General features: G+C 41.0%; 1 protein-coding gene across 1 annotated transcript in view; it reads right to left on the reverse strand.

The window, feature by feature from the left end:
* The window catches only part of DNAH9 (dynein axonemal heavy chain 9), a 224,317-nt gene that overhangs the window by 42,323 nt on the left and 155,204 nt on the right, over positions 1-26,790 (reverse strand). Inside the window, exons 59-61 of the mRNA XM_068913909.1 lie at positions 11,022-11,215; positions 7,116-7,264; positions 3,629-3,756 (exon numbers count right to left, since the gene is read on the reverse strand). Coding sequence (XP_068770010.1) covers positions 3,629-3,756; positions 7,116-7,264; positions 11,022-11,215 — 471 coding nt within the window. The remainder of the gene's footprint in view (positions 1-3,628; positions 3,757-7,115; positions 7,265-11,021; positions 11,216-26,790) is intronic.

Raw genomic sequence — 26,790 nt, forward strand, 5'->3', positions numbered from 1 at the left:
GAGACCAATCAATTGCAGGCTGCTGCCTGCTGGGGACTAGCAGAGAGCTATGGCACAAGCGGACCACAGTAAAACTGGCCAAGACATTTCTGACAGATCTTTCCTTACGCAGAAGATGTCAATTTGTCAAGGTTGAAACCTACATGCCAAGGGCTGGCTTCTGTGACTTTCTTGTTTGTGTTTCCATTTTCTTTTCTTTAAGACATTCTGAAATGGTCAAATGCTCTGCACTGATAGTTGCAGCATAAAGAAAAATCTTCCTGTTTCCTCCCCAAAAACCTTTTTACTGAGAAGGAAATGAGAGGTAATGAGAGTAAAAGTAAATATGAAAATAAAAAAGTAAAAAATAAAAAAACAACAAAATACAAAAAACATTCTGATTTCTGCAGAAGGTGGCAACTGGTCGTATAGCAGTTGTGATTCCTGGAGATGTTCTGTGCAGGTGATTTTTTTCATTCACAGGACTTAAACATTTTCAGGAGTGGGGTCTGTCAGCAACCTCATGCACTCCTCAGGTTCCCCGGCACACCTAAGCCCTCCCAGCTAGCTGGTAGTAATGTGACTGTTGCTGCCCAGTCTCAATACATGTTTAAAAATTGTTTTCACAGCTTCAGTACCTGCTTTTTCTGCAGCTTCTCTCTTGTAATGATCAATTAATGTGTAAGTCAGGTTTTGTGTAGCAGCTTCACAGACCCTATGATCCAGTCTGTAGGGAAACATGTTGTCCATGGTCACTGTTTGAAAAAGCCCTGGTTTCACATGCTGGTGATCTGTAGGCCAATACTACAGCCACCCATTATGCATTTTGAAAGCCTCTCAGCAAACATACCTTCTCTTTAAATTTTCTACTTAAAACTGTAGACAGTACAGTTGCAAAAAATAGGATTTTTCTGAAGGCCAGGGCCTAAATTCTCCTGCCAATGAAAAAGATCTTGAGAAAAATGTGATTTTGTGTTCATGCAAAAATATAAATAGATAAAAACAAATCCAAAGATTTCTTCAGACTTCATAGTGTAATTTAATTGTCTATTCCAATACAATTATCCATTGCGCATTTCATTACCCTCTCTCCTCAGCAGAACACCCTCCACCAATTGTATGAATACTTCAAACGACATTTGACAGATGATGTTGGAAACTCAGTGCAAGTGGTTATAGGCTGTCCCCATCTAAGGTGAAGGTACCAGATGTAAATCTCATGCCCTTGTTAAGACCAGAAAAATACATTTGAAACCCCTCCAAATCTATGAACCATTTCTAAGGAGACCCAGAGGCTGAAGTTGACATTAAATGGATTTTGCTGGAGCTTAAAGATCAGCCTCAACTCTTTAAAGTCAATAAACAACTTGGAAAAGAACAGCTGCTGGGCTTGTACTGTGGTTCTTCTCTGTGGCTCTCATGTAACACATTCTCCTTCAGCCAAGTGCACTTTTGCCATGGAGGGGTTCCTATTTTGTAGATGGACCTTCTGTACTTTTAGAGAATAATTTTTATTCATGGTCTTTACTCTCTCATGATCTATGTCATCAAATAGGATGAGTGCAGGTACTGCTTTTGCAAGGGACTGGAGCTCAGAGAAGCTGAAGCTGCAAGGCATGTGATAACGCTGGTGCTAGAGAAGCAAGAATCTAAATTGGTCACACACTGCCAGAGTGAGTCTCATCTTTCCATAGGAACGAGTGACCAGGAGTTTCCTGCTTTTCCGTCTTGTAAAATGACCATCTTGATTTTCAGTGTGAGGCAAAAAGCTTTCAAGTTCCCTAGGGAGCTATGGATACTGCTTTCCTTAACTTGCCCCCTACAGTGTTGGTTTCTTTTCAGAAAGGGACATTAGGAGGTCAACACATTTCAGAAGGAATCGGACATAGAGCAGCCCCTTCCTGACACAAAGACAGGGATCTTGCTTATGTAATGCAATAAGGACTTCTTAACTGTTCCAATAAGAACTGTTGTCATTCCATGTGCCTGAGAAACTAAATGCTGAAACTGGATTGAGAGAAATGGAACTGACTACCTCAAACATCACATTTGATGTTTCCAAGTCTGTCCGGAGGGTGAAGTGCTACTGAAGCACAAAACTAGCTCCTTGTAGGACCCTAACTACCTGGATTGCTCAGAAGGTCTATCACTGTAAAAACAAAGGAAGAGAGAGCTATGATCTCTGCTTTGAAACTTAGCCTGGTCTATACTGCTTTCTTCTAAATCATGCATAACATGGACATATAATATTTATTTGTATAAAGTTTTATCAGTTTCGTGACTACAGCAGAGAAAATCCTAGACTACTAACTGACTGTAATAAGTCCTAATACTGGCATCTGGCAGCCACTGCTGTGACCACTGAGTTTACCCCTGTGCCATTTGCATCAAAAACTGCCAGCAGCCAGCTGAATTAAACTCCACTCTAACTCACTGGGGAACCTGCCTGTTCTGTGCCAGTGGAGATAGTCACACTTGGCAGGTGTTGCTGGAAAACTAGTTACATCGACCATCAAAATCATTCTTTCATATAAATTTCATTTCTGCAGCTCTTCTGATTTAACTTTCATTGTCCACTGAGATACCTTACTGATTGCTTTGGCTACCAGAGAAGATGTTAATGGATGAAATAAAAATACTTTCATGTCACATTACTCATCTGTACTGAAGCAACAGACATGTAAGCTGATGTTATTAACAGATCCTTTACAGGTACTAACCCCAATTATAGAAGAAAAACCTTTATTTTGCATTACTGAATAGAGAACATTTCAAAAGGCTGCATATTTTCTTCTTCACCATCTCACAGGCAAATGACAGTATTGCAGCTATCTGTTTTAAGAATTCTTGAAAAAGCTTAGATGTTGTCTACCTGAGATGGAGCTTGCAACAACAGTAAGAAGGAAGAACATAATAGCAATGCCATTTAATTTAAATACAAAACCAGGCCCTGATTAGGCTCAGATCAAGACTGCAAGCACTGTCTTAATCTAATCCATATCCAAACAACTCAGTGATAATAAATGCCTATGAAACCCACATCAAGGAAATCAGAGGGATTCTCAGCAACCTGTAATTAGAGTTGTCATCAGTAAAAGCAAATAAGAAAACTGAGGCACTCACTGAATAAGTGACTTCTGAAAGCACTTGACAAGGCAAGAGTTTTCCTCATACTTTGAAAGACTTGGAAACATTTTGCCAAGTCATGAGAGCATCACACATTTACCTTTTGGGATGTTCCATCATAAAAGAATCAGCACTACTGTAGATGGCCTCTGAATTTACTATAGCATCAGGCACATACTCAGGCACTTATTTAAATACTTAACAAATTTTTAGTGATAGAAAGAACAAAGCCCTTCACTTATTCACAGAGCAGAGAAAAGCACGGGCAGGTGTAGAACAACCTTTCCTCAGACGACTCCCTACAACTACATATGTACAGAGAGCTCTAAGAGCAAGAAAACCAGGAAGACTGAGTCCTATGAAAGAGGGAGACAGCAGCAAGAGACAGAAAGTGTTGATGTTGAACATGCAGATAACACATTGTCCCATCTCCCATCAGAAAAGAATGATATCCTGCTCTCACTAATTTGATCAGCATCAAGTAACCTGGGAGAATTACAGCATATTTCCAAAGGCACCGTACCTGCAGGATAACCCAGTGACCCTCCTTTGCAGCCAGATCTAGAGCTTGTTCTGCAACCACCTCTTGACCTTGTCCAAGGGAAACATTGTGGAAATTCCTGTTGTTAAACGTATAACCGAGTTTCTTGCCTAAAAGAAAAGAGAAAAATGTTTAGCACTTTTTACCTGGAATTGCATGCAGCATAGCTGAGCTCACGCAGCAGCAGCAAGGCAGAGTTTAGCCTTATCAAAAATCCTCACAGAAGATTTATCATACTTCTTACAACAGTTATCTTGTTTCTCATACACTCCTTCCCAAAGCATTGAAAACAGCAGTGGCTTCTTCCAAACTACTTTTAATTGCAGAGTGACATCAACACAAAGGTACATTATTAAAAAGTGCCTCTTGTTTAAAGAACATTATTCCCCTGCAACCTTGTATAAAAATATAGTTTAAAATTACAGGAAATTAAAATAATTTCCCGCTGATTAAATAGGCTTTGAATAACATTCAGTGGTGAAATGCATCCTGCCAGTACATACTAGAACTAACAGCAAGGTTAAGAGTCCATTTGGTTTTGAAAAGGCAGCTGAAATGAAATCTGTTTGAGCTTCTTCTGGCCTAGACCAAGGAGTCTCAAGTTTCTTTAATATAGAGATCACTTAGTCCTCCAGATTTCTCATGGGATATCCTGGCTGGTGACGGCTTGGCACGTGAGGTGATGCCATCAGGTGCACCACAGTATGTGTGGAAAAGTCAGTGGTGGGAGAGCTGCAGCAGAGTCCATGGGAAGGTGTGCTCCAGGACCTGCAGAACCACTGCAGACCACCTCTTACAGCATCACAGACCAATGCTCCAGAGAGTACAGTCTGGGAACCTCAGTACCCGCATCATTTAACATCCTTATGCATGCTGCTCTGGAGGAAGGATGACAGCTACTTAGTTTTTCTTCATCTTGTACACAATACTCCTTTGGACTCCCCCGATTCTTCCGTAGCATCCCAGCGCCTCAGATCCTTTAAGTAATCAGGCCTAAAAATCCCTCGTTTTGTTCTCTGAATGTCTCTGTCACCCATAGAGAGAGGCTACCAGTCACTCCTTATCCTACAGGCAAAGTGACTGTCCAGAGCATGCAGTCTCTGCCGAGTGCTCCTTGGAGGATGAGTACAGTTTGTCCTGCTGGAGGGAAGTGGCCTGACAAACATCCATGTTGGCACTGTGCACCTTAGCAGGATGTGTTCAGTACGGCCAGGGAGTCTATAAACATGACCTCACATGCTGATCCCTTAGGACTGCCTGCAAATATCTCTTCTTGCTGATTTGCCTTCAGGGAGACAGTGCACCCTTAACTCCTTGGTGTCATTCTGCTTCTTAAAAAAAAAGCAGACAGTAAAATAAGGGAAAAAAAAATGTCTAGAAAGTCTTAAAATTCATCCCTTGGTAAAAGATGAGAAATAGATAGCCATAAGGTAAACAAACATCCAAACCTTTCCAGCTGCTTGGGCTCTCCACCTATCCTTACTACAGCAAACCCCTGCAGCTAGGTGTTGGGATTCAGCCTTCCACATATTAAAGAATTTCCAGCTTCCATTCTCACTGGCTCCGGTGTGTACCAGTGCGGATAGCCGCTGACCAAGTCCTCAGAGTAACTGCCTTCAGGATCTAATCCTCTCAAAAAATGCTGGGACAAATTTACAGAAGGCAGGTGCTACTACAAACCAAGTGATTAATAATGAAAATAGTCATTATCGCCACAGAGCACACCTGCAGATGGACAGTCAGTCTGCACCAGCTGTGTCACCAAAGACGCTACCAGACTTCCTTTTTGCTGGCTCAGACAGGAGAGGGAACTGTGCAGGCAGGCACCTCCCAGCAGTGGGGGACACAGGAAAGCTTCCTGAGCACAGCATTTGCTAGAAGGTCCTCACCATGTTGCAGAGGGAGAGGACTAGGAGAGGTCCCAGGAGAGGGCAGCATTTGGAAAAAGTTATCTTCTTGCATTTGCAAGAAATATCTAGTCAGACTTACACTTCAGTAAAACCTAACGAACGGTATAGAAAATGTTGAATAATGAATCAGCACCAAACACCAGCAAGATAAGCTTAAGAGTGCAATGAAGCAATGACTTAATTTCATTAGATTTTTACACTATTACTAACAGCAACTTTTATGTCTGACTAAGACCGGGTGCTCACCTGCACAAGTTTTTACAATTATAGTGAAGCAACTCATGGTTAGATATTAGTGTTTCACCTTCCATACAAGAAAATAACACACTGAGAGACAGGATCACCAGCTTGGCTCCAAAGGGAAGCCAGGAGTGTGACACGACTCTCCTCAGGGCACTTTCCTCCAGTTCATAATAATAAGACCTGATAACAGGGCAGAAAGAGTATAAAACATAATGCAAAAATAGGAACTGATAGAACGTGAGAGCACAGCTGCCCATGGCCAAGAACTGCTATCTGTCATGGGGCTCAGGCTGCACAAGGTTTTAACATCTCTGAAAGCTGTTTGTCTGAACGCAGAAAAGGACTGACTCTAGAATTACCTTAGGATGACCCAGAAGGTGCACCATAGACAGAAGACGAAATCCATAGCTTAGCAAAGAAGTGTGCAGCCACCGCTCCTGAGTGATGGCTTAGTTCAATCTGGTTTCTCTGCCGGGGCTGCCAGCCCTGCTGAGTGCAACACTAAACTGGAACAGCCCTAAAGCAGTACCCAAAGGCTTTTTGACCCTCTGCTACAGAGGGATTCAGGCCCCTCTGCTGTACACAGTCTTGGAAGAAATGACTGCAGCAACCTCAGTTTGGCAGTGGTACAGTCAGAAGCATAATGGGGAGAACTTACTTCCTGACTTACTATAACTGCCAAATTCATGCTGAAAAAAGTAATTCTTCCACAGTGGAGCTGAGAATCAGGGCAAAATTCTGCAAGTTGGCAGCTTTAGAGACCAGGTACTGACAACGGTAATTGGTGCACCACAGAAAACATCAGCTTCTCAAATAAGGCATCCTTTGTGAAGCCTCTGTGGCTTTCAAGCCAGCTGACTGTACTACATCTGACTGTCCACATTATAAACAACTCAGGAAGGATGGGATTAAAAATTGGAAACTCCGCATCTAACCAGCAGAATGTTATAGAGAGTTGTTTATTTTTAGCTGACAGCATATTAGATACCTCTGACGTAAATTACAGGTTGTGTACAAGACCAACTCAGAAACCATGGCAGTGTGAACCACATTGGGAATTTGGGCAATGCAGAAAAGAGAGAAGTTTGAGTTAAACTTTAGATGAAAATCCAAAAGTCTTAAAGGAAAAAAGAAAAGAAAAAAAAAAAAAAACAACATGAAACAATCATATCTTCTCACAATTATCTATTTTTACCACATTACTCTATTATCTGCAGAGAGATTAGGAGAAAAAAAAAAAGGAACATCATGCCAAGATAACTGTACAGAAGATAAAAAGCAATACTGTGGTATGCCTAGAGATATGATTTATTCACCTTGTTTTTCCACATCCTTCAACGGGTCGACCCCTGGGGACAGGATAAAAAACATTGGGGTTGCAGGTCCTGATTCCTCAAAGGATGTTGCAAAATCCAGGGATCTCCCTATTACATATTTAGTGCCGAGCTTTTCTTCCACAAAATCTCTGTGAGAAAGAACAATAATTTTGCCGCTCTATTATTGTTCAGAAAAGATGGATTCCCCCACAAACAATTAATCAATTAGTTTTAATTTTGTTGATTCAAACAAATGAGAAACTTCATGAAAAATGGGCCTAATCTGCAGGCTGGACTTTAGGAATTATCAATTAGTAGCAGCGGTTGGCACTTTCTGTAGGTGTGGAAGGACATTCAGCATACTAACATCTGATGAATAACGGAAAGTGAAAAGGGAAGAGATTGATAACTATGAGCTCTACATTGCGCTCAAAGGTTCAGTCCAAACACTGACTTAGTTCTGACAAATATAACTCAGGAGAGGAGAAATAGTTAATCTAATGCATAGAAAACTGCAGTGTACTTTGTAATCCATACAGCCTTTGAGAGGAAACAGTTTTCCTTTAAATTTATCGCCAAAAGCCACAAAGAGTCTGGATGATTTACAAAATGATTTTGTTCTGGAAAGATAAAAGGGAAGAGCTCTAAGAATATCTAGTGCATTTAGTTTAGCCTCTGCATGAGAGTCGCATGGAAAAATACAACTGAGTAAATTTCAGCTCTACAGCAGCTGTCTGAACAGAATACAGTGTATGGAGAACTTCCAGGCTGAATTTCCCCAGGATGAGCTTACCAAAATCACTGAGTTAGAAAAAAAGGATACAGTGAACATTGATTCAAAGGTAGGAACATTATATTCAAATACCAGGAATGAGTAGTCGCTTTTCTAGCAAAGATGCTTGATTCAGGCCTTTTGAAAAAGTACCAGGGAAAAGAAAAACATTGGCCAGTTTTTAACTGGTGGATGATATTAGAACACACAACCAAATTCCTTCTAAGAGAGCTGACAGTCTGCTTCAAGGAGTACTGAAAGGTAGCTGGAATAGAAATGCCCAAGAGACTGAAGCTGAAAATGCTTCCACTTTGTCTGGTACTTCTTTCAAGTATTCATTTTTCTGTTCTGGGTCAAGATTTGCTAAAAAGCTGCTGGAAAGCTTCAGTTGACCAGATACAATGTCACAACATTCTTGTTCTGCATCAAGTCTTGGCTCCATGAAATGTTGACTAGTAGATTCAGAAATAGAAGTAACATGACTTTCAGGGCTTTGAAATGGACCATGAGTGCATGAAAGGACTGGAAAAGTGCCTAATCAGTATCTTTCAAATAAAGAGCTCAAAAGGGTGGTCCACAGCACAAGTAGAAGGATTTAAGAAATGATATCAAAAGAAAAGGCAAAATGCATTGTGAGACAGATAACTAGGTTACAGCTCTTCCATGTTTACATGCATGTTTATATGTAGTTAAGGCTGCCTGGGATCCATTATCTCAAGAGTCCATATAAATGCCATAACCATGGCTGGAGATGTCAGTTACCAGAGTCCTTAGTCCTTCAGCATTGTTTCAAAGGTCTGTCCCTCAGGGCAGAAATACCAATGCTTTTGGAAGAACTTCACCAAGGCTGTGTTACACCCTGCTAGCTGATGGACTAAGCTTACCTCATCGTGCATTACGGAAGCAGGAAAGTACAAGATGTTGCAGGAAGTCCCTTGATGATATTCTTTGATAAGACCGAGCTACGAAACAGGCATTTACAATGGAAACTCCTTCTTGAGGAAGTTATGCTTCTTGCTGATGAACAGTAGAGCACTGCCCTTACATAAACTCTAAGGAGTGAGTTAGAATGTTTTCTTCTGATGACTCCTTAGGCCTAGGGAATAAAACAGCCTGCGCTGTTTTGAGGATCTGCTGTGAAGAATGACTTTGAAACATAACTTCCAAGATAGGGATATGTAAAGAATCTGCTCATGGGTGGAGGGAAGATACCATTTCTGACACCAAAGAGCATCCTAAAGCATCTGCATGGAGCTGGCACATATGATATAGGACACACATGAGACTTGCACCCTTCTAAACAGCAGCTGGAGATGAGGTAGGGATGTTCTAAGGCATCAAAAATGCCCCTAGTCGCATATATTTAGGCTACTGTATCACTCCTTGACTCCTTAAATACACTCAAACACTTGTTCAACACACTTGGAGAGGTAGGAAGGTTAGGAACATACTTCTAGTTAAATCCATCAATAAGCTATTTAACGGGGGCAGATTTAACTGATACACAAAAGGAAGAGATCTGGAACTTGAGAACTGCAAAAAAGCTTGTGGCTTCTAAAGACCTTATGGAAGAAGCTATTTCAAAACTTGATGAATTTGTAAAGATGCATATGATCTTGAAACATCACTGGCCAAATGACTGCTGAAGATGAAGTCAATAGGGTCAGAATGCGCAGCTCCACAGTGCTCTACAGGATCTTCCACTCTGTTACAAACATTTACAAATAAAGACTTGGGAAAGGAACAGTGAACTGTTACTATTTGCACACATTTATGTTCTAACCTACTTCTAGAGAAAAAACAAAACCTCCTGTATTTAAATGTTCTTATGCTAACAGAAAAGCTTGACATGCCCAAACCCTAGAAATATCTAAATAATTTTTTGAACTGGAATTTTCTTTTTTTTCTTTTTTTTTCCTTTTTTTTTTTTTTTTTACAAAAGAGAACAGAATTGAAACTTTACTTCTTTTTTTTTTTTTTTGAGCTATATAAGTACCACCTTTTTTATTGGAATGAATGGATTAAACTTGTTTAAATGAAAGATGCACTTGGAGAAACACATGAGATAATTTTACTCAAACTGAACAAGAACAGGAAAAATAATCTTTTCAGCTGAGAGAACACATGGAGAATCCAGCCCCAAAAGAGTAACTAACGAAAAAATGGATGGTTTAGAATGACATTATTATGATAAATTATTGTATTTAATTGAATAAAATATAAATACATTGGCTATAACAAGACTTCACTCAAAATATTATCTACATTTTTTGTGCATTTTAAAACACAAACAGAAATCTAGTTCATATACTGAGTAGTACAATCTGCTATACACACACACCAGATGGTGGAGTAACATAAACTGTTTGAGAGGCAGTGGCATGAGAGGCATAGCAGAAATTTCAGGCTGTAGAATACTAGGACAGAGAAGAAAAAAAAACAAGTCCTAAAAGAGTGACAGACCTTTAGTTTCTCCTGTAGCAAGCATATTGCTTCTGCATATCTTCATAAAGTTTAGATTCGCCTAGTTACCTTCACTACATAATTTATAACTACTACTTTCAGAACCAGTATCACATAAATGTTGTATTTTACATAAAACAAAACAAACAAACAAACAAACAAAAAAACTCTACTAGACTTTCCTTCTCTCCTGCCCTTTATTCCTGCACCTAAGAACAGCAGCCATAAACAATCTAGTAACTAATATTGACCTTACTAAATTATAGAAGTGGTAGATTATAAAAAGACTCTAGCAGACGCATAACACCTGTAAGATTATGTTCATTTCTGATTAGGCATGTCTGCTCCTCACCCAGTTCTCATGATACTACTTCATCACCATCTGCAATATTTTAGCTAAATTGGTTCTAGAGGAGATATCCTGATGAACAGGGCTCCCTAAGCTGGAAATTCCAATTAAATGAACTGTGTTTACTGCACGGAAGAGTTAAGAGTTAAGAAATAACTTACTTGGCGAATACTCCTTTATAGGAAACCATTTTGTAGAGCTCATACTCTACAATAAATACATGCAAACATATTTCTGAATTCCTCCTGCTTTCTAGAAAATATAGATCCAAAGTTTCCTGATAAGCAACACTATTATAGAGAGAGTAAAGAAGTGCCATCACCTGACAGCGTAAGTCATGCGATCAGGTCTGATGGCTCTCATTATGCACAGTCTCTGCAAAGATGACTTGTTCTTCCATTCCTGGGGGAATTTCTCCTTTTCAGGACACTCAGATTCAACAAATTTCTTCCATCGTTTTGCAGAGCCCTCGATGTCCCGATCCAGGTTCCTAAATTCCTCCATGGATGAGAGGGCCTGGAAAAATTCAGGAAAGGTCTTTAGTATAACAATCCTGCATGTCTTTTAATGATTTTTCTAGTATTACCAGCTGCTCATGTTTTGCTGCACTGGAAGAATTATAGTTGGAGCCTGGAAATCAGAACCAGAACCCAACCAAGATGAGACAGCCTGTTCAGCTTTTCTCAGTTCTGTTGTCCGCAAATTGCCACAAATACAGGAATCAACTTGCGCCATTCCCAAGGCCACAGGAGCATGTGACTGAGGGATAGTTCATACATGTGGAAAGTGCATGCCTAAGTTTCAGCAGGAGGAAATCTGCACCTCTTCAGCCCCTCTCCAACTGTATGCTTCACCCTACCTCACCACATGCATCTATTGAACTGAAACATTTCTCAAAATTGCGCACAGAATGTTAACTCTATAGCCAAGTTGAATCTCACTTAGCCTTCCCCACCATGACTGCAATGACCTTCCTCAATCAGTGAACTCCCACGCTACACCTAGGCCTTTTCATCTGCAACATAGTCACTACGACACGGGAGATTTGAAGGCATAATAGAAGAAAAGATTTGGCATCATCTACAATGCAGCTCTCCATAATCTAAAGCAAAAGGAAATTTGCTTTCTAGTTTAAAAGCTGGATTTCAGAATCTCAGATTGCAGGCACTTGCTACTGTTAGCTATCTCAGACATGTAAGATTTGGATGGGAGCTGGAATTTCTAGACCTCTTCTGACAGAAGAGCACACTGTTGGCATTCCCATGAGCTGCAAGTCTGCAAACGCCTTGCTGCTTCAACAGTTGCAAAGAGAATGTAGTATAAATAATATTTGATGGTAAAATCTTGGAGCTGGGGCACTTAGCATCCAAAGCTAAATAGAGACTCAGGTATGCCATCCTGTCCACAACTTTTTCAGTTTTTTTTTTTCCAAATATTTCACAGTTGAAATATTCATGTTCTTCTTCTTTACACACATGCCATTATTTTTCTTTTCCTGTTCCCTTATGCATACGCTTCTCTATCCCCCTAGCCTGGTGCTCACAGTCTGCAAAACCACAACACTGAGATTTCATCATGCAGTCATGGTGACCATAAAGCCACAGATCTCAAAAAACACAGTGCAAGCTGTAAATGAGTGGGTGCTTTCTTTGTATAAACATGTATACCATATTGTGCCAGCCTAAAATTATGTCACTAAGACTTATACTTGTCTAATGCACACTAAGATTAATTTCTCCATGCTACAAGCCTGTAACAGAAACAAGTAGCAGAAAAATGCCCCCAAAGTGATATACAGCTGAGCAAGGAAGTGAATACACGATAATTACAATGAAAACGTAGCTAGAATTTTTTTTTTTTTTTTAAGTTTGTGCCACTGTAAGGAAAGTGGCAGCTATAAGCACTATACAGAGAAGTAAAGAATCCAAATTCTTTTTCAGACAAGTGAAGGTAAAACCTATTGCACAGCTTGTAAGGTTCTTGTGGATTTCAAGCAAAACTCTTGTTGAAACAAACATGCTCAGAGTATTTTGCATAATCTGAATCTGTAAGCAGTTGAACTTGAAGTGGAAAAGGTAAGTAAAGTATGAAAGACAGTAAATGAGCTCCTTTCTATAGAAACAGGACACTTTCATGGTAAAGCAGAAGCCTTTCGACATAGAGAGGTGTTCTGCACCATTAATGTTCCAGTTCACATTCTATATAGCTCTACTGTGAAAAGCAATTGGGAAAGCTCTTTGAAAAATGTTGGTGGTACACCTTGTTCAGATAACTGAAGAAATATGCCCTTGCCAAAAGGCTTTTAAAGTCATGCAAATCTCCTGACAGGACTGCTGAGAGATTCTCTTGAATATGGTGCTCTTGCAAATGAGGTAGAGGACACTGAAGGCCATTCTGTTCTAAAAACCATGGGAGAGCCATGCTTTTCCTCTGGAAAGACTTCCCAATGATAAGACAACAGCAGTTTAAAACTTCAGCCTTTCTAATAAACTGAATATCTTCAGAAACCATGAACTTCAAAACAGGGAATGAACCAAGGAAGGGAACAAGTCAGAAAAAGGGACATCTTAAGACAAATGAGTTAATAGTGAGAATGCCAGTAGATGAGAGAAAGAAAGGAAAGAAGCCTCACAGCTATTCCCAGTGTGGGCCATTGACATAGTATAGTTGTTCAATATAGATTCATAGAATCAGAGAAAGAAAGGTCTCTGGTCCAAATTTGCACTCAGATGAGGACTGCAAATAACACCGGATCAGGTCAGTGTGGCTTTGTCTAGCAAAACACTGATCTCCAAGAATGGAGCTCCCTCAACCCCACTAGGTGACCTGTTGCTGTGCTACGCTATACTCCCAGCAAAGAAGTTTTTGGGTTTTTTCTTTTCCCCTAGTATGTTTAGTCTGAACCTCTGAACCTGTAATTTGTGACTGTTGACCCCACTATATTCTCTTCCACTAACAAGGAGAGTTTGGCTCTGTCATCTTGCGGCTGCCCCTAAGCTGTAGGCTGCTATTAGACTGCTGCATAGGCTTCTATTCACCAGATTAAACAAGACAAATGCCTCCGTCTTTCCTCACAGGTCATGGGCTTTAGGACCATAATTACAGCTATAGGCATAGAAGTACTTGTAGATATTACTATATATGCTATTGCAACAAATAAAGCCTTGCATAAAGACACACTTTCTTCCATACCTCCACAAAAGCCATAGATAAGAGCAGAGCACTTGTAGTACCACTTGATAGCTACAATATGAATTGACTTGTTTTGAAGCTGACCATCTCCATGCCAAAACCCCAAGGATCCTGAGAATTTCATGAAGGGTGTAAGCGAACTAGTGACTCAACAAATGATGATTTTTTTTTTAATGTATGGATTGGCACTGACACATGGAGAAATTTCAGCAATACAAGCACTTGCTCCAAATCAATGCCACACTTCACTTTCTACGGAGGATCAGAAACCAGAGCATAGATCATAAGAAATTGAAATGAACAAGAATAACACTGTATATTTTGATCTGGAATCTTGTCCGTGTAGCAATAAATATTCTGATGACGCTCTCCTAGCTGAACACAATGCAATTACAAATGCTGAATTCAATGGATTCATCAGTGCAAGTACTTATATAAAATATTTTAACACTGTTGACTTTTGAAGTGACTTATCTAAAATATCACTTTATCACTCGCACTGTTATAGCTCTGAGAAATCTCTTGATGATGTTAACAAAGGAAGACTTTGAAAAATTGTTTTCTTCTTACAAAATAACAGACGTAATCAGAGATGATAGTCTCCCTGAAAAACATGCTGCAGAATCAAGAAAGCTCTAATTGCAAGTATAAACTCTGTATTATATAAATTAATATAAAATTCTCATTACTCAACTATTTAAATTGTTTATATTAGGACTGATGGTATTAATAACAGATGCTACTACTTAAAAGCTGGTGCAGTGAAAACTATCTCAATGAGTAATCTTTCTGTGAATATTAATTGCTTTTCAATACCACTACTGTGAAATTTTCCAGAAATCTTAGGCCAATGATAATATATCACTGTTTCCAAGCAGCAGGAGTGAAAGCATGAATGGTAGATTGGGACAGCAGATGGGTACTACACATCAACCTATGTAGTGTGGCTATTTTTTGCCAACATAATGAAGAATAACTTTGTCAATTAGAGTCAGCATGGAAATAGAGAAAGACAAGAAGTGTTGACCACAATGAAATATGGCTAAAAGAACTGGAGGATTCCAGTTCCGATGTTTGCAATCCACACTGCATTCATCTCAAATCACTAGAAATGGGAAGGTCCTGAGTTTATGTCTCAAAATAAGGCTACTCTAGGAAAAAAAAATAAGGCCTCTCTAGGAAAACAGACATTCCACACCATTGGAATCGGAATTTTTCTGTCCATTTCATAGACAGAAAATCCACATCATGTCAAGGTATGGATCATTGTTTTCTCAGAAAGAATGATTTTTCATTCATTAAATGACAGACAATTTGCTTTATCACTTTGATTTTCTCTGATGCTTCCTCATCTAAGTCAGAATCAACTTTAAACTGGAGCTGATATGTCAGCAAATCTGTGAATTTCATACACTCACAAATGTAAAGCACTTTCCTTCCACCCACAGCTGTAAGAAATTCAATGATTCTTAGCCATTAGCTTCAAGAAAAAAAAATATTAGTTGATACTGCTGAGCAGTTGCTGGTGTGCTTACATGGTGTCCCTAATATACAGCACTTCAGAGAGTCAATTAAGGGCCAGAAGGAAAAGGTGCTCCTTGCAAAGAGATTGAAGAAGAGGATGTGACAATGTCTCAGGGGGAGGAGGAGAAGATCCAGTTACTCACCTCCTCCCTCACGGGGTTGCTACCTCCAGAGGATGGGTTGAATCTTTAATGAAGAGAATAACATCAAAGTTTTGGTGCCATTGCTACTGTGTAGCAATGTGGACTTCAGAAGAGCTAACTTTAGCCTCTTCAGGGACCTGCTTAGGGGAATCTCATGGGGTAGAGCCCCAGAAGGAAGAGGGGTCCAAGAAAGCTGGTTAATATTCAAGCATCACCTCCTCCAGGCTCAAGACCAGTGCATCCCTCTGAGTAAGAAGTCCAGCAAAGCAGGCAGGAGACCTGCATGGATGAGCAAGGAACTCCTGGCAACAGAAGAAGGAAGTGTACAGAATGTGGAAAAGGGGACAGGCCACTCGGGAGGAATACAGGGATGTTGTCAGAGCGTGCAGGGATGCGACGAGGAAGGCTAAGGCCCATTTGGAATTACACCTGGCAAGGGATGTCAAGGACAACAAGAAGGGCTTCTTCAAGTACATCACTAGCAAAAGGAAGACTAGGGAAAACGTGGGCCCGCTGCTGAATGGGGCGGGTGCCCTGGTGACAAAGGATACAGAGAAGGCAGAGCTGCTGAATGCTTTCTTTGCTTCCGTCTTCACTGCTAAGGCCAGTCCTCAGGAGTTCCAGACCCTGGGGACAAGAGAGGAAGGCTGGAGAAAGGAAGACTCTCCCTTGGTCGAGGAGGATCGGGCTGGAGATCATTTGTCCAGACTTGACATCCACAAATCCATGGGCCCCGATGGGATGCACCTGTGAGTACTGAGGGAGCTGGCGGATGTTATTGCTAGGCCACTCTCCATCATCTTGGAAAGGGCCTGGAGATCAGGAGAGGTGCCTGAGGCCTGGAAGAAAGCCAATGTCACCCCAGTCTTCAAACAGGGCAAGAAGGAGGAGCCAGGGAACTACAGGCCTCTCAGCCTCACCTCCATCCCTGGAAAGGTGATGGAACAGCTCCTCCTGGAGGTCTTCACTAAGCATCTGGAGGACAAGAAGGTGACCAGGAGTAGTCAGCACGCCTTCACCAAAGGGAAATCATGCTGGACCTACCTGATAGCCTTTTATGACAGGATGACTGGCTGGGTAGACGAGGGCAGAGCAGTGGATGTTGTCTTCCTGGACTTCAGCAAGGCTTTGGACACTGTCTCCCATCACATCCTCCTAGGGAAGCTCAGGAAGTGTGGGCTAGACGAGTGGACAGTGTATAGTGGACTGAGAACTGGCTGGATGGCCGAGCTCAGAGGGTTGTGGTCAGTGGTGCGGAGTCAAGTTGGAGGCCTGTAGCTAGTGGAGTCCCCCAGGGGTCAGTCCTGGCTCCAGTCTTGTCCAACGTATTCCTCCATGGCCTGGAGGAAGGGACAGAGGGCACCCTCAGCAAGTTTGCTGATGATACTGAACTGGGGGGAGTGGCTGACACACCAGAAGTCTGTGCTGCCATCCAGAGGGACCTGGGCAGGCTGGAGAGCTGGGCGGAGAGGAACCTCGTGAAGTTCAACCAAGGCAAGTGCAAGGTCCTGCACCTCGGGAGGAATAACCCCATGCAGCAGTACAGGCTGGGGGTTGACCTGCTGGAAAGCAGCTCTGCCGAGAAGGACCTGGGAGTGCTGGTGGACTACAAGTTAAGCAGGAGCCAGCAATGTGCCCTTGTGGCCAAGAAGGCCAATGGTCTCCTGGGGTGCATTAGGCAGAGTGTTGCCAGCAGGTGGAGGGAGGTGATGCTGCCCCTCTCCTCAGCCCTGGGGAGGCCTCACCTGGAGTCCTGTGTCCACTTCTGGGCTCCCCAGTACAAGAGAGACATGGCACTCCTGGAGAGAGCCCAGCGGAGGGCTACAAAGATGATGAGGGGACTGGAGCATCTCTCCTAGGAAGAAAGGCTGCGAGAGCTGGGCCTGTAGAGGCTGGAGAAGAGAAGACTGAGAGGGGATCTCATCAACGTGTACAAGTATGTGAAGGGGGAGTGTCAAGAGGATGAGGCCAGCCTCTTCTCCGTGGTGCCCAGCAACAGGACAAGAGGCAACGGGCAGAAACTGAAGCACAGGAAGTTCCACCTAAACCTGAGAAAAAACTTCTTGACTGTGAGGGTGCCTGAGCACTGGCACAGGTTGCCCAGAGAGGTAGTGGAGTCTCCTTCGCTGGAGATATTCAAAACCCGTCTGGATGTCATCCTGGGCAATATGCTCTAGGTGACCCTGCTTGAGCAGGGGGGTTGGACTAGATGATCTCTAGAGGTCCCTTCCAACCTAAACGATTCTGTGATTCTGTGTGATTCTGCGTATAATTTATCTTCTAGTGCCAGATATACTGTAACAGGATCTTGTACATTAGGGAAAACACTTGTTCTTATCACTAAAGGCAGTTATTCTAAGGATACCATCCAGTCAAAACTGGTCCCAAGTTCAAGCATTGCTAAATAAGTTTTTATAAAATCTGAAACAAAAGGACACTACCTCCATATATTCTTCCCCTTGGCTCTGAAGAGAAAAGGGAATCATTCTGTAAAAATATTGTTTTGTGTTTTAAACTACTTCTACAATCTAAAATATCCTGCCCCAAAGTCATCAGACCTAAGAACATTTCTGGGGCGAGGGAAGCTGAAACAGGCTCTCTTCCCTGTTCTTCCCTGAAATAAATAATATAGAAAGGGAATCAGCATAAGTAAAACCAGTGCTGCTGGACTGAGCATCTAATATCCATGTAATAGGTTGCCCTGCAGTCATGAGATTAGTTTCTAAAAGTCATACTAAAAAATGTGGGCTTTTTTTAAAAGCTATCTTTACTTTTTGAGTCTTCAGGTTATGCTTGATTCATCCTTTCAGTCTTACCTCCTTATCTATCTTGCTTTAAAAAAAAAGAAAAAAAGGAAAAAAAAGAAAAAAGCCCTTTACTTAAAATATAAAGGCTACAGGGAACGCACTGAACATCATGAGGCTCTCTATAAAAAACATATATCTTCACAATGCTGTCAAAAAAGCAATATTAAATGTTCTCAGTTTTAATAATCTGAGAGATGCATAAATCCCAACTGTTAGCCAAGATCTTACTTGTAACAGGTATGACGACATGTTTTTATGAATTATATTTTATGTTTTTTAACCAGAGCATGCTCCATGAATAAAATTTTGGCAGTGGTCAGTACATGTGTGACTGAGCATGTGGTTATCCACTTCTGAAAAAATGACACCCTGACAACGACATTTACAGAAGTTGCCAGGATTTCAATAAATAGGAGGAGGGGGCGCCAGGCCTAGGCAGTGATGTATACATACTTCAAGAAAGACAAGCCTTTAGTAAACCAAGTCAGGCTAACAAAGGGAAAACATTTTAAAACGTTAGGGGAGGCATGCAGGAAAATACTTGGCCTCTGTCCAGGTTCAACTGAGTGCTTTCAATAGGAGCACCGGGATTAAATCTAAAGCCTATAAATTCTCCAAAAATTCAAAGTGTTCAAGCTATGCAACTGTTCCTATGGCTCCACTGTGCATGTAGGAGCTATGCTTCACCAAACTGCCTGACAAATATAGGATTACCTGCAATATGTAGAAAAGTCTCATCACAACTCAGCATCCTGGGTTGTCCGGTAGGTGTGCTTGCGTAGTTTAAAGCAGCTCATGTCTGAAATTTTGCAACTGGGTGAAAGCAGAAATAGTGCATAAATGCCTGATACTTGGGAATGACCGCAGCCATTTGCAAAGAACCTTGTAAAGACCTTACATGGTCCATTTGCATCTTAATTTCTGCTTATAGAGCCTTCTGCAAATATTACTAATTTCCTTTCTTCACTTCTGTGGGTGATCCACACCTCCATAGAAAAAACAGCATCCTAACAGTTGGAGAAACACAGCTCCTAGAAGAACAGTAAAGTTAAACCTGCATCCAGCTGGAACTGACAGGTTGGATCATTCAGAAAGTAGATGTATGAGCAGAAGAATTACTCTTTTTGAATAATACTGTTAATTAGGATTAGCGTAGAAAGTGATGGATTATTTACCACCTTTCCTAGACTAGGTTTTGGGTTGTATTATTCATTCACTGAAGGTGTTATTTTCTGCTTAGCTATACTATCTGAATTATTCAACTCATGAGGACATCTCTACTGAAGGTAAAAATGAAGACATGATGGGTTTGTCAAACTTCAATCAGTTCTCAGCATAAAAACGTTATTTTAATCCTCCTCATTTCTTTATAAAAGCTGACTGACAAGCTCACTGCACTTTATGCCCCTATCTTCATTCAAAGTCTTCCTTGCTTTTTCCCAAGACTAAAGTATACTGGGGTTAAAATACATATAGTGTCGTGACATGACACTATACAAAAACATCCTTCTGTTTACCCACAGTCTCCTTTCTAGAGCATCCAAAACACAGACTCTTTGTAGCTGGATCACAGAAGTGGTGTGAGGAGTGATGAACCAGATAATGCTATATTTTCTTAGAAAATGTCCAGTGAAACTTCTGTCAAGAATTAACAAGCAAAAGGCTTCAGCATACGAGCCGTTCTTACCAGTACATTTTTACAGACAGTTCCCCTGGATAGGAAAGGTCAAAAATGGAAATGATATTTAGGAGTAATCTTTAAGTTCTAATTATTTATAGACACTCACCAAACTTTCATAATTTGGTCTAAAGTGTTTCACAGCTGCATTCATGTTGACACATCTCCTGTATTTTCTGCAAGGGTAGTTCAGATGGTTTTGAGAATGGGCCTTGCAAAGTCAGGCTGTTCTACTAAGCCACACTCCCTATCTTTCTTCTTCACTCCTTGAGGTGCTCTAGCAAATGAGGCTAGCACAGAACCAGCAGCTGGCCATGGGTTACCTGATGACAGCTGAGGTGTGATATTTCTGTACTTCTGAGAAGTGCCCTAGATTTATCTGTCGTAAACTGTAGAAAAGCACCATAGGTCGATGTGCTGCAAAATTCCTAGAGCCACGGGAGGAAAAGACAGCTAATGGGCAGGGATGGCTCAGCTGGAATACCTGCTTCAGCTTGTGGCCTGCTGAAGGGCTTTCTCAAGGCCTAAGGTTCTGCGTTTTGATGTATGTATACCTATAAATATACACACATGCGTCCATCCCCTGATGAGGCTTCTTACAGCTCTTTCTCCCTCAGGTTTTTCATAGCAGTGGGCTGATGCATTTCATGGGTGCACCACATCAGAGCTGGCCTTGAACACAGGCAGACAGACCTAGAAGGGGAGGAAGAGGTCGCAGAGCTTCTTGGTGCATTCGGGCCCTTGACCTCAATCCCGACACATCTATCTGACCTGACCTCATTCGAAAGGCCTCAGTAATGGAAACTGCAAGCAATCTGTGCCAGTGCTTCACTATCCTCTATTACAGAGAGTCTCCAAATGTCTGATGTGAATCTTTCCTGCTGTGTTTTGAAACCCTTCTTGTTCTATCCTTTGCTGATACAGAAGACTGATTACTCTTTCCCCTTCAGACGAGCCTTTTTGAAGATTGTCCGCTCACATATTCTTAGCCTTCATGCCTTCAGATAGTCATCTCTTTCCTCTTACCCTTCTCCTCAGTCTCTCCTCACAGTCATGTTTTCAGGAATATGATACTTCTCACTGCTCTCTTCTAGATTAACTCCAAAAGGGCTACACCTTCCTTAAAGTGCAATACCAAAAGATCAAATCAGTCTCCAAAAGAAGCTTTGCCAATTCTGAGTGATCTGTGTCCTCATGCGTCTTTCAGACTATGTTCATTGTACAGGGATGTTCCTATTCACATACTGATGATTGATAGAGAATATCTGCATTGTGCTTACATGGTGGAGAGATCATGATATACAGACCCTGAGTGCCCCATAAAAGGCCACCTCACATTCCTCCCAATAGATAAAGCCTTGATGTCACCATCGGAGCTCCAAAGATTGCTCCCAGTTGCAGTTTAGCTGGTCAGTTAATCTGCATTTTTCACAGCTATTTATCTGGATCAAAGCGGCCATGTAAAGGAAACAACTATAAGCTCTGCTATGTTATAGAAATAAGGTTATTCCAACAGATCCTTTATGGCTGATCTGGATTTAAAAAGAACTAGTAAAGAGGAGCCAAATCCAAGACATTTGTCTTCACTGTCGTTATAAAAATATCTTCCACATGTAGCTACAGTAAATTGTGTCCAAAAGGGAATGAACGCCTGCACTCCCTTAGTTGCTTACTTAGTTGCTCAGTCAGGAGACCTCTCTGCAGTCACTCCTGGGTCCACAGCCTACTCTCATCTTTTCACTGGTGCACTGTAACTGATCTTTTCTAGTTTTTTAAACTGACTAAATATGACTTTAAAAGATGCAAAAGATGCATAGACATTGAGACATACACGTCTCAATAAGATGACACCTAAAAGATATCTCCGATGTAGCAGTTTCACCCTCTAAATAGAGAGATAGAGCTAACTAACTAATAGCAAGTTCCATGTCATGGCAGAGTGGATTAAAAGTGAAGGATAGAAGCTGATACTACCACACAGGCATCCCGAAAACATTAATTTCCACTCTGCAATCAAATCAACAAAGTATATCTTTAAATATTTGATGTAACTAGAACCTCTGCTGTAGGAATGCCAATAAATATCAGATCATTAGCCAGCAGGGTTTTTAAAAAAAAAAAAAAAAAAAAAAGAATGTTCTCAAGTAGTGTTTCTGTGAGACATTCAGAACATTTCTCTGAGACTTGAGTGATGGTGAGGACAGATGAATGTCCTTAGGAAGCTTCTAGACGAGAACAGATAAATGCACTTCGGAGTGTCATAATCAATGTTTCCTATCAAAGACGCACTAAAAAGCTGTACATCTAAAGAATGGAGTTAATGGAAGAGATTTAATTAAGACTACGTTTTTTTTGTTATAATAATAATTTGAATGTACACAGAAAGCAGTGAGCTGCAAGCCTTTCATATCTGACTAGCCTGATCAAAAGACCTTGCTGATGTGCAAAGAACACAATATATGCAGCAGATTGTGTCACAATGATTCTTTGACAAAAATGAAAAAGATTAAGTGTCTAAAAAACATATAAAGTGAAAGTTGGAAGAGAGCTTTCTGTTCCTTTGTCAAGAAAATCTAGTTTTCTTAAATGTAAAATATATGATTTGGTATTTTATCTCATAAGCCACACACACAATCTTATCATCTGCATGCTGCAAAATTATAAATATGGAGTTAATATACTACTTTGTCTACTGCTGTTCCCATCCTCGAAAGCTGAATTCAGTATTTAGAGCTCATTATTCAACACCACATTTATTAAACAATGCCCTTTCAGTAGTGTTTTCATATCCACATAATGAAAATTCTTCTTCTTCAGAAAAAGATGAGGGAAATGATTGGGATGAAGAAGTAATCCAAGTTGGCCAGGTGTATTCTCACTGTATATTAACTAGCTTCACTTATCCTATGGGACACATCTGCATTCAGAAACAAAAAGGCACTGTGGAAAACATCACAAAGAAAAATCAGACTTGGGAAATGTGTATCTGCACAAAGGAGATTGAGAATTGCCTGTATTAAGCCCATGGGAACAGACTGCTGAGGTGTGGAAAGGCAGGAAGAAGCCAGCTGCACACACAGCTAATGAGTGACTGTAGTTCTGCAGCAGGCAGAAGACAATGGGACAACACGGATGTGGTTCTCCAAAAAGTGCATGGCACAGAGGAAGCCAGAGCATGGGAGAATTTAGCAGCAGGAGAGCACTAGGGCGCAGGGAAATCCATTCACACAACCCTAAGCCAGTCTCAGTGATCTGAGATCCTCTAGCAACGTCTTCTAAAAAGGGCTGGTTTTGATCAAGGCAGCCATGAAAACAAAGGTCAAAAGGCCATATGGTCATGACCATTGGCTTTACTGGCACTGGTGAAGCTCACGAACAGAAGAACTTGACTCTCGGTACATTCACATATTCTTTTCTGGGCAAATGTGACTTACTGTTCCTGAACCTCTAGGCAAGCTCAGTCTTTGCACCGGATGCTGAAAGGAAGACATACAACTATGCCTAGTGTAAAGCTTTGCCTAGCTAATAAGCCCTACTGATGGGCAGATTATATTAACTCAGGACTAAAGTAAAGAGAAAACATACACGTTTTTCTTACCTACTAATCTGATCCTGAATCTGCGGCTACCAAGGAGGCCCAGGATATGGCTCCAGGCACTGGCTCACCATGATCCATATTGTTTGCTAGAATGCTCCCTGAATCATGTTTGCCCTCAGCCAACTAGCCTGCTCACTGACAAAGCCTGGACGTAACCCAGGGGTTAGCATTGCCCAGGGACTTCTCACAGTAATATATGTGAGGTCACTGGTTTAGGGTGGAAGAGTTGTTTAGCTATATAGATTCAAGCTTGCTGTCAGGGCCAGAAAACAAGGGCTGGCCCCTTATACTTGCTAAACTAGATGCTGCCTGTACGACTGTCAGAATCCAGTACAGTCTGACCAAGTTCTTTAAGATATTATATTCTCCATATGCGGAATGTTTAATATAAAAATTTATTTTGAAGGTATTTGGTGTCACACAGGATTTTTGATTTAGCAGAGTGATACAGCAATATACTGAAATCACAGTACAAATGTATATACTTAACAAAATATGGCAATTGCAATTTACAGTTCAATCACAATACCAGTGTGATCCCCACTAACAGCCTTTGTAATATGGTCGCTGTCACAACGCTAGGCGTCCCCAGTCACTGGAAGGAATACGTGGGTTGAAGCCAACTCAAGCTCATTGCTCTCTTCGAAATTGCTTTGGCAGTTGTTCAGGTTTTATACTTTATGTTGGGCTGAGCCACATATGCACTTCTCCCCTGCTGGTCTGGCTACTCAGGGAGACATTCACATTCTTTTGGTAAACTCAGGAAGAAACACTGACACCAGCTGATCCACTCAACGGATACAGCTGCTTATCTAAAATAAAGGTCACCCTCCAGCCCCTCTGTGTTGAGATAAAGTCAGTTTTCTGTGCCACAGCTGTGGTTAATGAGCCACACCCTATATTATTCCTGAGCTTCATGGGCACTTTGCCCTTGCCCATCTCCTCTGAGCCTTCTTCCATTGTAGGAGTTTATTGGTTGGTCACAACAGCCCAATAGGCATAAAAACCTGATGATGCCATTTCTATATTGTGCTCAGAGCAGAATTACAACATGAGCTCTCTGTCCTAATGCTTTGCATAACTGAAGATTGAACTGATAACTGAACTGCCTGGATTGAAGGGACCACAGTGCATCAGCTCATATGATCTTCATCTCGGGCCGCAAGAACATGGTGATAAACACAGACAGGATTCCCATTGGGCCTCTCCCAAGGAAATAACACCTTCATCTTATGGCACTGGACATCTTCCAATAAGGAAAAGGAAAAAAAAAATGGGGAAAGATCTACAGAAGAAAGCAGCTATGCTGAACTTACTGCTCATAGACTTAACTGTAACAATCTTGCAACAAAAACAGCTGAGTCATCTACTGCACAGGGCTGTGGCCTGATGTTCTGTAAAGTTCAAACAGTAGCATCATTGTACTATTGTTGTCTAAGGTGAGGCCACACATTTGTTGGGAAAGGTAACCAACAGCAAGGGAAAATGGACAACCTATCATATGCACAAAAACCTCTTTTTCAGAAGTACCAACAGAAGTAACAACTTTCAAAGTGAAGTACTGGGAACAATGATAGTGAAGAAATTATAACCTGCCATAAAAGAAATTGGAAAAAAAAAACCCAGAAAACCTCATTAAAAGTGAACAATACTTTTAACTTCTCAAGAGATCCCTATTAAATACCTGCAAAAGACAAGCCTTAGAACTGATATGACCAACTATACTGAACACTAACTCAAGGTACTCAGCAAAGACACTAGATTCATTAAATGTTATAAGTTTTTCTCCTTCAGGCTTTTAACTAACCCTTCAGTGGCCCAGAGGCAGTATTTGCACTGAGGCTAATGACTGTGTCCTTTGCTAATGTTTCCCTTTGCTCCAGGGTCAACAAATGTGACTCTACTGGTATTACTTTTTCTCTCCTATTTGCTAACTGATGAACAGAGTCAAGTTAAGCTCAGAGCAGTTTTCTCTCATCCTGTACTTAGCTTAAATTCACTTCCTGTATCAGACTTAAGAAGTACTTATAAGCCTGGAACTTACCTATTTTTTCCAAGTATATCAACAGATCTAATAAAAGATATTACCTCTCCCAATAACCTGTGCCCTTCTAGACCTCCCAATAACCTGTGCCCTTCTAGACATGTACATGGGTTTCTTCATTCAGTAGCAAACATTGAGCTTCCTGGGCACGTTTGTGCCTCTGAGAAGCTCTTTGCTGAACTTACAAGAAGCTGGAAGACTAAATCATGAATGTGTCTTATATGCGCCAATCTCATGGGCTGAAAACAGCTGCACAACAGCAAAGCATTATTAGCCTGAATACATTATTAATCAGGTAACAATAATAAATAATAAGCCAAGTCATACAAGACTATTTATATGCCCAGAGTCCTCAACATCTAATCAGGTTTTTGTCAAAGTTAATATGCCCAAAATGGGAGGCAGAGAACGGGTCACAAATATCAATACTGGATTTCTTTTGGCACCACTATCTTGGCCAGAAACCCCTGGCAAGTGCAGCTCTTTGTACAGAAGCATTTTCAGCGTTCCTATGAAAAACTAGACAGAATACTAAATTCCACTTAGAATCTGAAATATGAATCTGGAATATACTTTGCTCAAGCTTTGTTGAAGAAACAATTTATTACAGCACTTAATCTTCCTGATGAAAGAAAATGAGATTTTAGCTGGCTAATAAGCTATAGAGAAACCATGACTAATTAACCCAATTATAGCCATTTGTGACAAAATGTGATTGTACTAAAACTATGCCTCAAGTAACTGGAGTTGCCAAAAACTCAAAGCTTAATAAACCAACACACATTAATGAAACATAAACACTAAATAAAGTTGACACTAGGCATATGATTTATAGCAGAATCAATACTACAAACAATTGTCACAAAAGACAATCTGAAGAGTATTTAGTATCTGATAATAAAGAATTCACTATCTGTCCCGAAATACTGCAAATTAGGGCAGATTATTGACCAGTGACTACAGTTCTTCAAGATGTGGAGTTCATGGGAACAGTGGATGCGCACCAAGGCTACAGACTCCTCATGCCTGGAGCACAGTTGGACACATTTACACCCTGCCATCTCATCAGCTCAGCAAAAGGATATGCAAACCAGAATCTTCTTGG

This window comes from Struthio camelus, chromosome 19, assembly GCF_040807025.1.
Source record: "Struthio camelus isolate bStrCam1 chromosome 19, bStrCam1.hap1, whole genome shotgun sequence".
Taxonomy (NCBI): domain Eukaryota; kingdom Metazoa; phylum Chordata; class Aves; order Struthioniformes; family Struthionidae; genus Struthio; species Struthio camelus.